The sequence below is a fragment of the Orycteropus afer genome, unplaced genomic scaffold, assembly GCF_000298275.1.
Source record: "Orycteropus afer afer isolate SDZICR_OR568_19922 unplaced genomic scaffold, OryAfe1.0 scaffold00015, whole genome shotgun sequence".
NCBI classification, from domain to species: Eukaryota; Metazoa; Chordata; class Mammalia; order Tubulidentata; family Orycteropodidae; genus Orycteropus; species Orycteropus afer.
Genome location: NW_006921602.1, coordinates 11,704,542 through 11,719,711, shown reverse-complemented (window position 1 = coordinate 11,719,711; position 15,170 = coordinate 11,704,542). Strand labels below are relative to the sequence as shown.

At 39.8% G+C, this 15,170-nt stretch overlaps 1 protein-coding gene across 1 annotated transcript in view; it reads left to right on the top strand.

Annotated features, from left to right (window-relative positions):
- ZNF609 (zinc finger protein 609) overlaps positions 1–15,170 on the top strand; it is a 258,675-nt gene that overhangs the window by 167,601 nt on the left and 75,904 nt on the right. Inside the window, exon 2 of the mRNA XM_007957841.1 lies at positions 11,010–11,235. Within this exon, the coding sequence (XP_007956032.1) occupies positions 11,010–11,235 (226 nt within the window). The remainder of the gene's footprint in view (positions 1–11,009; positions 11,236–15,170) is intronic.

Below are 15,170 nucleotides of genomic sequence, written 5' to 3'. Positions count from 1 at the left end.
ACCACCCCAAATAGGCATGGATAATGGGATTTACAAAACATCACAGAATGGAGGACAATGGCTAGAAGGGCCACATCAAGCAATTCACTGCAATGGCCCTATCCTTCTTCCCAGTCTTTCGTAGTCTGGAAGCTCTGCTGAAACCTGTCCACCATAGATGATCCTGCTGGTATTCGAAGTACTGGTAGCATAGCCTCCAGCCTCACAGCAACATAAAAGCCGCCACAGTACAACACACTGACAAACAAGTGGTGGAGTTAACCATTGATAATTTATTCACTTCAAAAACAACTAAGAGTACCTCATTCTCCCAACCCACCAAACCAAACCCATTGCCATCAAGTCAGTTATGATTCATAGCAACCCCCATAGGGTTTCCAAGGCTGTGTAAATCTTTACAGAAGTAGATTGCCTCATCTTCCTCCCATGGAGCAGGTGGTACATTTGAACCACCAACCTCCTGATTAGCAGTCAAAATACCTTACCCCACTGTACCACCAGAGCTCCTGTCCTCATTCTTCCAGATTTTTTATATATCCATTTATTACTCAGTTGCAATAATTTATTAATACCTAATAGAGTTTTTGGATGGTGCAAGCAGTTAAAATGTGTGTTATCCTGAAAGGTTCAGATCCATCCAGTGATACCATGGAAGAAACGCCTAGCAATCTTTACAGCCACTGAAAACTGTTGGAGTGCAGTTCTACTTGAAACACAGAGTTGTCCATGGGGTCTCCATGAGTTGGAATAGACTAGAAGGCAATGGGTTTTGACATTTGCAGTGCTGTTATTAAACCAAGGAGCTCTTGTGGCGTAGTGGATAAGGCATTTGGCTGCTGACCACAAGGTCAGTGGCTCAAACCCACCAGTGCTCTGTGGAAGGAAGATGGGGTGATCTACTTCCATAAAGATTTACAGCCTTGGAAACCCAGTGGGGCTCGTTGTGAGTCAGAATTGACTCAATGGCTGGTGTTAAAACAATGTGGGTAAAATAGCTGGCTAGCCCCTTAACATGAATCAAAGTCATGGTACCAAATTGTACTTACTCACTCATTGCCATTAAGTCGATTCCAACTCATAGCGACCCCCATCGGGTTTCCAAGGCTGTAAATCTTTATGGAAGTAGACTGCCTCATTTTTCTTCCATGGGATTGCTGGTGGGTTCAAACCACTGACCTTTTTGTTAGAAGCCATATGCCTTAACAGCTGAACCACCAGAGCTCCTTAAATTGTACTAGTAGTCATCACATTATTCACAATTATGTTGTTGTTGTTGTTGTTATGTGCCGTCAAGTTGGCCCCAACTCATAGCGACCCCTCCTTGGGTTTCCGAGATGATATCACTACAGAAGTAGATTGCCCAACCTTCCTTCTGAGGAGTGGCTGGTGGGTTTGAACCACCAGCCTTCTGGTTAGCAGTCAAGTGCCTTAGGCACTGTGCTACCAGAGCTCCTATGCACAATTATACTCTCATTTAAAAAAAAAAAAAAAAGTTTCACCTTAAAATGTCCTTACTAAATTAGTAAAAATTACTAATTTTATTGAATCTTGATCTTTAATGCACAGCATTTTATATTCTGTATGATGATATGGGAAGTACGCATAAAGTGTTTCTACTGCATGCCAAAATACAATGGTTATTTCTAGGAAAAGTAGTTGTGCAATTGAGGTAACCAGTTTTCTCTTGGAATGCCATTTTTATTTGAAAGAACAACCGATAAATTATGGTTATTCAGACTTAGATATTTGGCAGACAAGGAAAGGAGACTGTTATTTCAAGGAAAACACCTGACAGTGTTTGTTGGTAATGAAAAAATTTGTGTTTTAAGACAAAATTACAATTTTTGAAAATTTCTATTGTCCTTCCTATGAGCTTAATACTTACTTTTCTGATACCATAAGAGGCAATATTAAAGAATGTGACTTTTTTTACATTGATTAGTGAATGTGTCAGCATTTGAAAGAGCTAATAGTAACTTAATGAGCCAGTATTTTCCAAATGACCAATGCATGACTTTTTTTTTTTTTAATGCATGGGTAATAGAAACATGCAAAGTAGAAGATAGACCGATGAATTTTAATGTAATAGAGACAAAAAGTTCATTGATAAAGTTTGTGATTCCACATTGCCACTAATATTTAAGAACCATTGCTGTAAAGTGTTGGTGTTGTATCAAAGAATTTCCATCCGAATTTCAGAATTTCCATCTGACAAGGCTATTAAAATACATGTGCGTGTGCATAAATGTATTTGTGTATGTATTATACGTGTATAATTCACTGAATATCTGTGCAATACAGTGGCTGCAACAGTGGGCTCAGGTATAAACAAGGATTGTGAGGCTGGTGCAGGACCAGGCAGTGTTTCGTTCTGTTATACATAGGGTTGCTGTGAGTCAGAGCTGACTTGACAGCACCTAACAACAACTAACAAATATCTTATCTGTGCAAGGCCGATTTTCTTTATACGTGTGCATCAGCCAAAACATTTCAGCAACACATTAACGCAGAAGTGGATATGTGTGAGAACTGAGCTGTCTTCTTTTAAACCAGACATTAAAGAGATTTGTAAAAATATAGGACAATGTCACTCTTTTCTTTTTTGCCTTTCTTTTGAAGAACTATAGCTGTTTTTATTTAAAATGTTATGTAAATATATAAATCTTCATTGCCATTTTAAATGGTACATATTATTATTTTAGTTTCTAATGTGATATCATTAGATATATCTCACACAAATAAAAGTTATTTGGGGTTCTCTTTTTCTTATTAAAATCATCTTTTTATTTTGAGGTAGTTGTAGTAAATAATACAGAGAGGCTTTGTGTATCCTTTGCCTAATTTCCCCTAATGGTAATATTTTGCAAAACTGTAGTATAGTTATCACAACCAGATATTGACGTTGATACAATTCATCTGTTTTTCAGGTTTCCTCAGTTTTACTTGTACTCCTGTGTGTGTGTGTGTGTTCTGTGCGGTTTTATCACATGCGTATTCAGCAGACAGTGAAGATACAGAACAGTTTCAGCACCATAAGAGTCCCTTGTGTTGCCCTTTTACTCCCCTACCCACTTCATTTCTGCCTTTCCCAGCCTTAATCCCTGGTAACCACTAGTCTTTTCTCCGTTTCTATAATTTTGTCATTTCAAAATTGTTATTTTTATGTTAATTAATACAATTAAAGTTTGTCTTTTTAAACTTCTAATATGATAAACATAATAGATGTGTTGGGCATAAATAAAAGCTCAGTTTTTAAGAGTATAAAGCGTTCTTGAGACCAAAAAGTTTGAAAACAGCTGGCTGAGAGTTGTTGTTGTTATGTGCCGTCAAGTCGGACCCAACTCATAGCGACCCCTCCTTGGGTTTCCGAGGCAGTATCACTACGGAAGTAGATTGCTCCATCTTCCTTCCGAGGATTGGCTCAGAGTAGGGACATTATTTCCCCTTCCTAAACTGCAGTGGAACAAGATTTGGTTTTTGATGTCTCAGTTTGGAACTTTAATATTTTCTCATAGGAACATCACTGTGGATGATGATTAGGTTCTTTAGTATAGTTCAGTCTAGTCATGTGTGGACTCTGACAGTTATAATTCTGAATGATCCAGAATCACAGCTGTAGCTTTGTGTTGTGCTCACCTTGTTTGGTTTGTGGGGTTTTTTGTTTGTAGAACAGAGTAGAGATGACACACTCTAGTACTGATTTTTTTTTTTTTTTTTTTTTTAAGGAAATAGTACATGGAATAAGAGGTAAATGGGGTATGTTCAGGAGAGGAAGTACTTGTAAGCAAAGGATGAATTTTTCTCAGAGTCTTTATTCTTGGGAAGCTAATTCTAGTGCTTCCCTTGGAATGATACAGGAATGAGTGGTATCATCAGCCTTCTGTGGAAAAAAATGCAGGCAGCTTCAGACATAGTACTTAGGTTCCTATCATCACTCATCAGCTGCAAAGTTAATAGCTTTGCTAAAGGAAAATGTCATGAATTTAAAGCAGGCAGATTGTAGAGAAGACAGTAAGAATAGAGGCAATGCTTCATTCAGCAAAAATCTTTGCCATGGTAATGAACACTGCCGTGTCATTTGTGTTGCATTGATTTTGCTTATAGGATTTTGTTGTTGTTGTTGTTGTTGTTGTGAAATTTCCACCATAGCTTATCCATCCCCACACACTGGGAATTTAGACAGTATTGAATATTGGGATTTTTTTATCTGCTATCTCCTAATCTTTACCAGAAGAGGTCTTTAGGGTCTGAACCTGCAACAGTTTAGGGGATCACTGCAGGAGAGCTCCCCGTGGCTAGTCTACCGTCTTCAAATTAGGCATTCACACACCTGCATTTTCTAAGAGCACGCTGAAACAGCCTTCACTGCTGACCTTGCCCAGGTAATGATTAGCTGAAATTGAGTGCTAAAGTAAGTCTTCTGTGAATAATAGAATATGTTGCTTCTAAGAACTATCTGATGTCTGGGTATGGTGCTGACCCCTTTCTTTTTTTCTTTGCTTTTTGATACAAGATACATATTTTTTTTTAATTAACCAGAGTTACAATCAAGTTCTTTTTCAAAGCAGCCTTAGTAATATCTGGAAGCTCAGCCAACCAGCAGATTTTTCTCTTTTTTTAAATAAGGAGATACAAGGTCAAACTATGGTGTTTGAAGAGGGGTTGGGATTTCCTCCTCCACCAATAGTTAAATGTGTTGTTTGGGCATTTACTCCAGATATTCTATTCCATTTTGGCAAAAGCTTCGTAGAAAGGAGGAATTCAGATTATTCCATGATTTTTACCTACCAGCCTCTCACAGCAAAGAACTGCTGATTTTTCAGAATAAACAAAAATAATCCTTCATTTAAAAAAATAATAATAATACAGTAAACTCATTTATTCTCAATATTCCAGCCAATAGAAGGCAATTCAGATAATTGAAGATTCCCCCCACTCCTTATTTCAAATGGACAGAAATAAATAACATAAATTAGTAAATGGAATTTTTTTAATTACCTGCTTTTCTTTTTAATAACCCATAATAAGACTTTGTGAGTAAATAAAATTGTATATAATACATTAGCAGGGTAAGTATTTAAATGTTTTCCTTGAATTAGTAAGCATTTGTTCCCATCCCTATACTCTGTACACCTGTATTACTATTAATTAGTATTGCTGATGCTGAGTCACTGTAAAATCTTGAAGGACTTTTAGAATTGTCAAAGAAAGAGAACATCTTATTAATACAGTATGCAGTGTATTTGATGAAATTTTACTTTGTAAAAATTTACATTTTACAGTCTTATCTGAAGGAGGTCTGGTAGCATAGTGCCTGAGGCATTTGACTGCTAACCAGAGGGCTGGAGGTTCAAACTCCTGGTAAGGAAGGTTGGGCAATCTACTTCGGTAGTGATACTGCCTGGGAAACCCAAGGAGGGGTCTGTATGAGTGGAGTCTGACTCCAGGGCACATAACAACAACAACAACAACAACAAAGTCTTCTCTGATAATTCTGAATAAATCTGAGCATTCATCTGTTATCCCCAGTTATCTTTCATTTTGATAATAGGGAGTTTCTTAGAGCTACTGTAGTTATCAGTAGAACCATCTTCCTCTCTGCCTTTTGACTGCAAAGGTAAAAATTAAGAGACTTATATTGGGGGCGGGGGGAGCCTATCCCAAATATTTCTTCAGTACATTTTCTATCCTTAAAATTATGTTTCTGCAGCCTTGAAGATTTCATTCTCAAGTGTAGGAGGCACTTGAAGTTAGTGTAGAATTACTTTTATGAGGAGATTAATGACTCTGGCCTTCCTCTTTTCTTCTCTCCAGTCGCCATTTCTGTGTCACTTGCCTACCAGCACTCAGATCCCTAATAAATGCTATTAGACTAATATCTAAAGATGAATTGAAAAGAAGTTTAATTAAAAGATAAAAGACATGAACTGTTGGGAAACCAGAAATTTGCATATTTAACTTCTCTGTAAATCACTTTCAAGTTTTTGTTTTGTTTTGTTTACTTGCCCAATTCAGCTGGGCCCCAGGAGCCATAGTGGCACTTCTTAGCATTTCAAAGACTGAGAATTGTCTTAGCTTTAGTTTTGTAGTTGTTGAGGCATTTAATGACCTTAATTTTCTTATATTCGTATTCCTCATTTTCCCTGTTGGCAACCTCTTGATAATCTCTGCCCTTACTATCTTAGGTATATGGGAAAGATGGCAAAATGAGTCCTTTTCTGATTTTTAGCCTCTCCTCGTGAAGATTTGCTTATTCCAACTCTGGTAGCATAGTGCCTAAGGCACTTGACTGCTAACCAGAAAGCTGGCGGTTCAAACCCACCAGACACTCCTCGGAAGGAAGGTTGGGCAATCCTACTTCCGTAGTGATACTGCCTCGGAAACCCAAGGAGGGGTCGCTATGAGTCGGGGCCAACTCGACGGCAAATAACAACAACAACAACAAATAGTAGAATATGAAATTTCATAAAGCCACCTGGGTTATTAGATGAATATTACAGAGTTGCTTAATGTATGCGCTGTGGCTTAATGTAGATTATAGATGTGACCAGACAGTAATTAGCAGAGCTGAAGCTGTAATTAAACACTATTGTACTGCTTTGTGATTTCTCCTTGGATTTTTGTTGCAAAATAGAAGGAAACTGAATACAGGTATCCTCCACTTTTCAAAAGTTCATTTTATGCCACTTTTCTTTTACAAAAGATCTACATTAGTACCTGTTTTGCTATCTGAAAAAAATCCAAAGAGGATTTTCACTTTTACAAAAAAAGGCAAAACTAGTGTTCATTGTTTTGCAGCGAGCCGTTAAAAAGGCAATGTATACCTTGAGCATCCACCTTGAGCAGTGAGAGTGGCATCACCAAACTCCTTCCCCAGAACTACACTCACATACATTATTTCTACTTTATATACCAAAAACCAAACTCGCTGTCAGTCAATTCTGACTCATAGCAACCCCCGTTGGGTTTCTGTTCTGGCTACCTAGTGCCACTCTGATAAGAAATATACCACAAATGGGATGGCTTGAACAACAGGAGTTTATTCTTACAGTTTGGAGGCTTTAAATCCAAGTTCAAAATGCCAGGCGCTAGTGGCAGGGTGAAAGCCCCTCAGCCTTGGGCTTCAGCTCTGCCTCCAGCTCCCAGCCCACTGAAGCTAGAGGCATCTCTTCACTCAAGACAGCTGCTAGCTGCTGAGGCTAAGCCCAAGGTTGACAAATAAAATGGCACAGTCCTGATGTTACCAGACCACAAGGCAGACCATTAATTTAAATCCATTTTAAGTCCCAAGGTCAGCAAAGCACGGCAGGCTGCTGAACAATGACATGACTACATGCAGGGGCCAAGCATGCCATGTGCTAGAGACTATTCCCAAGGCTTCTCCTTATATACAGGAAGCAGACCATATCCTAAACTCAGCTGCTTGTGGTAGATCCACCATGGAGTTGATTGTCAGTCTCATCATGGGGAATAACTACCACCAGCTGCCCAGCTACTCAACCAGGGCCAGGCAAGTTGACACACAAACTTAACTACCACAGTTTCCAAGGCTGTAAATCTTTACAGAAGCAGACTACCTCATCTTTCTTTCACAGAACAGCTCGTGGGCTCAAACCACTGAACTTTTGATTAGCAGCCAAATGGTTTAACCACTGCACCATCAGAGCCTCTTTCTTTATATAGGCTGTATTTATAATATCATTCTTCCTTCTACTACATGTTAATGTTATTTTAGCTTTTATGTGTTATTTGGTATGATAAGGTGTAAGTTATTTTTTGGATCTGGAAATGCTCAAAAATTTTTCCCATATAAGTCAACGGTAGTTGCTTCTTCACTTTACACCATTTTGGCTTATGAAAGATTTCATAGGAACACTCTACTTTTGGATAGCAGGAACCTGTAGTTCCAAACTTACAGGTGAATTCTTCATTTCTCATTTCTACAAATCTCTTTAATCAACTACATAAAGTTATCTTCATGCAAACCAAGATACTGAACCTCTGGTCAGGAAGTGCAGTTTGGCGCATACACATATTAATCATCTCGTGTATTTAGTCTGTTCTGTTAGTGATTGGGAGCTCTGGTGGTGTAGTGCCTAAGGCATTTGACTGCTAACCAGAAGGCTGGCAGTTCAAACCCACCAGTCATTCCTTAGAAGGAAGATTGGGCAGTCTAATTCCCTAGAGATACCGCCTGGGGTGGAGGGGCGAGGGAGGGGTCACTATGAGCTGAATCGACTCGATGGCAGTGAGTTTGGTTTTTTATTAGTGATTAGTTATCTAAATAAATTTTTTCTCTTGAGATGTCTGTCATGGGGTTTAATTTCACAAAGTGCTTTAATGCAGTAGTGTGTGTTCCCAGTGTTCATCTTAGATGTTTTCTGGATTTGATGGTGCAAAATTGAGAACTGGCCTTTATCTAGAATATAGTACATTTTCCATGGGCTTCCCACAGCACTGACTAACCTAGTAAGAAATGAAACCACTTCTAGAAAAGAACTGCTGCCCCTGATGGCTGAGAGAGAGAGAGAGAGGGAGGGTGTAGGTGTAGGTGTAGATGTAGGTGTCTCCCTGGGGAGTTACCTCCTTCTGTGCCTGAGATTGCTGCCTCAGGGTTGGAACAGTCGGCAGCAGGACATGTTCAAGCAAGCAGCCAGAAAGCTCACAAGAGTTATCTAGCAGATTTAGGCCAAGATCTTAGTCCAAAAAGGAGGATCTTGGAGGAATTTCTCTTGGCAGTAGAAGTAAATAATAAAAAGGGAACTAACCCTAAACAAAGGAAATGTACATACTGACAGTGGAATCTTCTCAGTTCTTCCCCAAGAGAAAGGCCAGAGAAATTGAGCTGAGGCCAAGAATAAATATGTTCTGTATACTCTGTCTCTAATTTCCCTTTTCTAGTGACTCTAAATGGTAAAATCTCCAGGAAGCTTTCTTTCCAAAGTGTTATAACCCACATTCTTCTAGCATTCCTGAATGGCCGTATGATTAGAGCTGGGTTTCAGCACTATATAGAGTAGTAAGGAGGCTCTAGTTTACTTTTTCTGTGGTGCTAGCAACCTCTTTGCAACTCTTCCTATTTTTGCCTTCAAACATGTGCATGGAAATTTTAAAGGGTCTTTTAAGGATTTTCCACATCCCAAGAAGGTTGCCAAATTAAATTATAAATGCTTGATTTTCAAAGAGCAAAAGAGCAAAAATGCCTTTTGGCATTTTTCATAATGCTTTCACTTCCATTTCATTTTAGGAGACAGGCAGAGTTAGGGAATTACAGGGTGGGGGATGAGTTGTGTGACAACAAGCAGATAAGGATAATGTTTTGGCAGTTCTTCAGGGACCAAAATTAGTCTAAGCATCAGAGTTTAAGCATTCTGTGGATTCTGACAGTGATGATCTGTCAATAGCAGGGACTTTCTAAGGCAAGAAGCCACAGCTAACTACAGAGAATGAATGTAATTCTCAGACCCCAGCTTCTAGAGTACTTATCATGGCCAGGAAGGCAGAGAGATGTGGTGTGTCTGTGTATGTATGTGTGTTTGGGGAAGAGAGTGGATTATGGAGTGGTAATCATGCAGTAGACTGTCCCAGAAAGAGTTATGTTGCAAAGCTGTCCAACAGCTCAGATTATGGATGCTTGTGTGACTCTCTCTGAATGTGGGTATGTTAAAGGATGACATTTTACCTAGACTGAAAGATCTTTCACAAGGGGAAAAGGATTCTGATCCCTTGACTCTCTTTTAGATCTGCTGATTGGTATAATGTCTAGTCTTGAGGCAAAAATAGTCAACGTGTATACTGAGTGACTTTATATGGGCAAGATTCTATACACAGGATTTGAGTACTATAGACTCAGAGTTGGTACTTAGTCAACCTGATAAATGCTATGATTAAAAGAGTTAAGAGATCCCTCTTCATTATACTTTTTCTGCTGTCACTACATATGTTGCATTTTTCTTGGAACCTAAGTAATTATGTTCATGAGAGGTTCTAGTTTTGGAGATAGATTGCTAGTCCTTGTTTTTGGTTATTTCTATATGTGTGCATACTGAACTGCATTTGCTAGATTTTCAAAGCTGCTATGGATTTGTTTCTGGATAGTAAAACATCTCCTGTTTCTTCCAGAAATCTTATATTGGATTTAAACTCCAAAAGGCCATTCTCATTAACCAACCACTCTTATAATCTCTGAGGATTAGAAACCTCTATCAGATTGCTCTCAGCTCTCCTATTGCTTTTAAGTAGATTTCCTTCTAGCTAAAGCTGTATTAGAGCCTCCCAGTCTTTCTGAAGTAGCATCCTAGGATCTGGACATTTCTCCCCTTCTTTATCTCCACCCATATTAGTGGATTTTACACCTGATTAATGTACTTTTCAAAAGACCCTGGGTGGCACACAGTTAAGTACTCGATTACTAGTGGAAAGATTGACAGTTTGAGCCCACCCAGAGGCACTTAGGAAAACAGGTCTACCAGTCTGCTTCTGAAAGATCATAGCCTTCAGCCTATTGAGCAGTTCTACTCTGCACGCATGAGGTTGCCATGAGTCAGAATCAACTATACATGAACTAACAACAACAAATGTACTGTTTATTGAATGCTAGATTGGTGAACAGAGTAGTGCTGGCAGTAGGGTATGCCTCAGAAATTGGGCCTTTTCGTTTTCATCAATGTGCTCTGTTACTATTGAAATCTGGCCCTGATTGCCTTTCACTAGAAATTTTTTAATGAGAGGAGAAAAATTAGTATTCTTATTTATATACTTTATAGGAAAGCTCACTAATGAAAAAAAAAAAAAATAAGAGCTTCTCGTAGCGCAAAGTACAGTCATCTGTATCACTAGATTTATAATGGTATCCTGAGCCAAAACTTGAAAGAAAGGACTAAAGTCTTATATTTAAGAGCCCTCTATACTCTGGCAGGAAAGAATGTAGGACCAGATTAAATACAAAGAAAGTGTTTCCTTTAAATGTTCCAACTGCAACTCAGCTATTACTTTCTCTTCTCCCACAGATGGAGTCCCCTGTCACCACACCAGCAGTGTTACCACTGCATCTTTTGGTGCCAGTGGTCAGTAATGACATCTCATCCCCCTGTGAGCAGATCATGGTTCGTACCCGATCAGTTGGGGTCAACACATGTGATGTGGCTCTAGCTACAGAACCCGAATGTCTGGGCCCCTGTGAACCTGGGACCAGCGTCAACCTCGAGGGCATCGTGTGGCAAGAAACAGAAGATGGTAAGTACTTTATGTAGTGTTGCCATCTCTTCTCGACCTTTTTCTGCAGGGGAGCCAGCAGGGGCTTATTGTTGTAAAAAAACCAAGTGTTTATTCAGAGCTTCAGATGTTCCTAGTGATACGCATGCAGATTACAACAAAACATCTTAGCAAATCTCCCAGCCTCTTCTAGTGATTGCCATTGCCAGTTTCTTAAGTTAATTATCTCCCCTTCTTCATAACTATTCAGCGGTGTTGGCCAGGTTATTCAAACTGTGTCTATACTCTCCACAACCCTCTCTATCATTTTATATGGGAGAATTAGAATATAAATGAACTTTTGGGTCAGGCTTGAAGAGAAAAAGTAATAAAAGGATGGCTGAGGGAATAAAGGGAAAAGAAAATAGTCACTCTTAAATTGACTTAGTGTTGGCTCATTGAATATGCTCCTCTTGCCTTTTTTTAACACCTGGAGGTACAGCCAGCTCCTTCTTCCCACTGGTTGCCTCATTACCCAGCCACCCACCCCACATTATGCATCTGTCACTTAGTGCAGATTTTATCAGCCTAGGCAACAGGGAAATGTTTACATGGTCTTGTTTCCAGGCATCTACTAAGCATTTGGCTCACTATAGGGTGCTGCTGCCCAAGGCTACCATCCAGACTTTTTGTATATTTAATTTGCCCCTTAGAACACAATCTCTTCTGCTCTGGAAGTCCATAAACCTGAAAAAATGTAATAGGAGTACGAAGGGGCTTAGCTAGGTATTTCAGATCCCTTGGTAGCATCTGGTTGCAATTTGATTTCAGCAAATTCTTTTTATAAAGAATCCAAGTCCTTGTCAAAGTATGTGTGGTTAGGGAGGCTGGGCCTCAGAGTCCCATCAGGTCTTTGCATCAGTAACCAGGCTTTCAAAGCATACCCACTCTGAGGAGTTTGGAGGCCCAGAGGAGCACAGCTAATTATCTCTGATTATCACAAGCTATCTTGTCAGTCTGCCTGTGGAAATTCAGGCGTTTCACTCTGGTCATTCTAATCAGATTCTGTTCCCCAGAATATTTTGTTGTGATTCAGTATTTATTTAAAGTCCCATGCATTAGGCACTCATGTGTTACAGGTTAAGAACTTTGTTCTTGGATCTATCATCTTTAGTGATACAGTAAAGCCTCAGCTTTCAGAATAACATTGCTGGCAAGCTTTTGTTGTGTGCCTGAAACCATAATGCAAAAAAATCCTATCATGATAGAAATAGGGCAGAGAGAGTAGACAGACGGTGAGCTTGAGTATATGTATACCACATACAATTAAGAAATCACAAAGTGCCTATCTCTGATTTAGAAAAAAAAAAAGTCATTAGCCTATGGCCAAACATCTGAATAGCCACAGAGTCTGTTGGAATGACAAACATATCCGGACCACAGCTCTTTCCACCAAACAACCTTCAGGGGCTCTTGCCTCAATGTATTGAACATAGAAGACATCAATTTCCTGTCTATTTGTTCTACCCATCTTTATAACTTTTTTTCTATGGGCAGGATGCTTTTTGTGCATGTGAACCAATAAGAACTTTTCAGGAGCATGAGGCTAACCCTTTCACTCTCCTGAGGACAGTGAAAACCTTTTTATCTGAGGGTCCCTGTTCTCCTTACATGTTGGGGATGTTAGCATAGGATTGTTTTGTACATCATTTGTTCTGACAAGCTCTTTGGTTGTCACTGGCAGCCTATTACCAAGTTTCCCTGTTATGCATTCTTAATGCACCTTGTACTTTATTTCATAGCACTTATCATAATGTGTAATTTTGTATGTAATTGTATGGTTATTCTATTAATGTCTATACTCCTACTGTTTAAAGTTACATGAGACCAGGGATTCTGTTTTGCTCACCATTGTATCCACAGCATTTAACATAGTACCTGGCACATGTAGTAAACACACATACCCTCAAAAAAACAAAACCCCAAACCCATTGCCATCAAGTTGATTGCAACTCATGGTGACCACATGTGTTACAGAGAACTGCTCCAGAGGGATTTCTTGACTGTGATCTTTATGGAAGCAGACCACCAGGCCTTTCTTTCATGGTGCCACTGGGTGGGTTTGAGCCACCAATCTTTAGGTTAGTACATGAGCACAAACCTTTTGTACTACCCAGGGACCAAGCACATGTAGTAGGCCCTCAGTCAACATTTATTTGAATAAATGAATATATGTATCCATGTCATTGTCATTTCTGTATACTTTCTCTGAAACTTAGAATAAAAATTGCTTTCACCAGGTTGGAGATCACTCTCATATATCTAGGCCTCCTGTTTTCAATATTAGGAGCTCTGGTGGTGTAGTGCCTAAGGCATTTAACTGCTAACCAGAAGGCTGGCGGTTCAAACCCACCAGCCATTCCTTGGAAGGAAGATTTAGGCAATCTAATTCCGTAGAGATACCACCTCAGAAACCCAAGGAGGGGCTGCCATGAGTTGGATCCGATTCGACAGCAGTGAGGTTTTGAGGTATATTCAGTATCAGATTTTGTCCCATTAACCTGTTTCAAGGGTTATTACCTCTCTTTTTTTTTCTTTCATCCCAAGGGAAAGAGAGACCTGTCCTGCAATGATAAACTCTTCTCCCTTTGCTTTCTGGCTTTCACCTGAACTGTCAAATGGTGAAGGTCTGAATTGGGATGAGATTGATCCACATTCCTTTTCATCTTCAGATAACACAGAGTTCCTACAAAGATCATTCTCTACAGATCTATAAGATCTAGTGTACTGAGCCAGTCCTCAAGCTAATCATAAGAACTATATACAGATACTTTAAAAAAAAATCCATCCATGGTTTTTGTTAGCCACCCAACTCTTTGTACTTCTGTCTTCTCTATTCCCAGCAAACTACTGCCTTCAAATAGAAAAGATCTTATAGTTTAGAGAGAATCTGAATGCTTGGCCTCTGAGGGGATGGAAGATTCCAAGGTCCCTAAAGAACTGAGCCATCTTGCAGAGGACAGGGTAGTAGGTAGGGCCTTACTTCTTCCTGGTTTCTTTGCCTGCCTGTCCTGCAGTGTTGCTTCCTTTTCTCTTTTATCTCTGACTTTAAACCTTGCCTTAGAGGTATTTTGAAACTGTTACAGGTTCCATTCTTTTTAGGTTGCTATTTATTAGTCGGGAGCTCTGGTAGCGTAGTGCCTCAGGCACTTGACTGCTAACCAGAAGGCTGAAGGTTCAAACCCACCAGCCACTCCTCAGAAGAAAGATGGGGCAATCTACTTCCGTAGTGATACTGCTTCGGAAACCCAAGGAGGGGTCGCTATGAGTCGGGTCTGACTCGACGGCACACAACAACAACAACCAACATTTATTAGCCAGCACTTCAAAGATCTTCCTTGACTAGGCTCTTCCTTGGGACTTCTGCTATTAAGACCACACAAGTGTCCCTTTGTGCCACCCAGAGACTCGTTAGAGTATCTTTTTTGTTGTTGTGTTGAGTTGAGTTGATTCCAACTCATAGCAACCCTATGTGACAGTTAAACTGTCCCATGTGGTTTTCTGGGCTGTAATCTTTACTGAAGCTGATCACCAGTCCTTTCTTCCACGGTGTCACTATGTAGGTTCAAACCACCAGCCTTTTGGTTAGCAATTAAGCAGAAAACCATTTTCACTGTCCAGGGACCTAAATCCTATGAGTGATGTCTATAAAAAACAGACATGTTGTTGTTGTTGTTAGGTGCCGTCAAGTCGCTTCAGACTCATAGTGACCCCATGCACAGCAGAACAAAACACTGCCCGATCCCGTGCCAGCTCCACAATCCCTGCTATACTTGAGCCCATCATTGTAGCTACTGTGTCAATCCATCTCATTGAAGGCCTCCCCCTCTTACGTCGACCCTCCACCCTACCAAGCATGACATCTTCTCCAAGGAATGGTCCCTTCTGACAACATGACCAAAATAGGTGAGACGAAG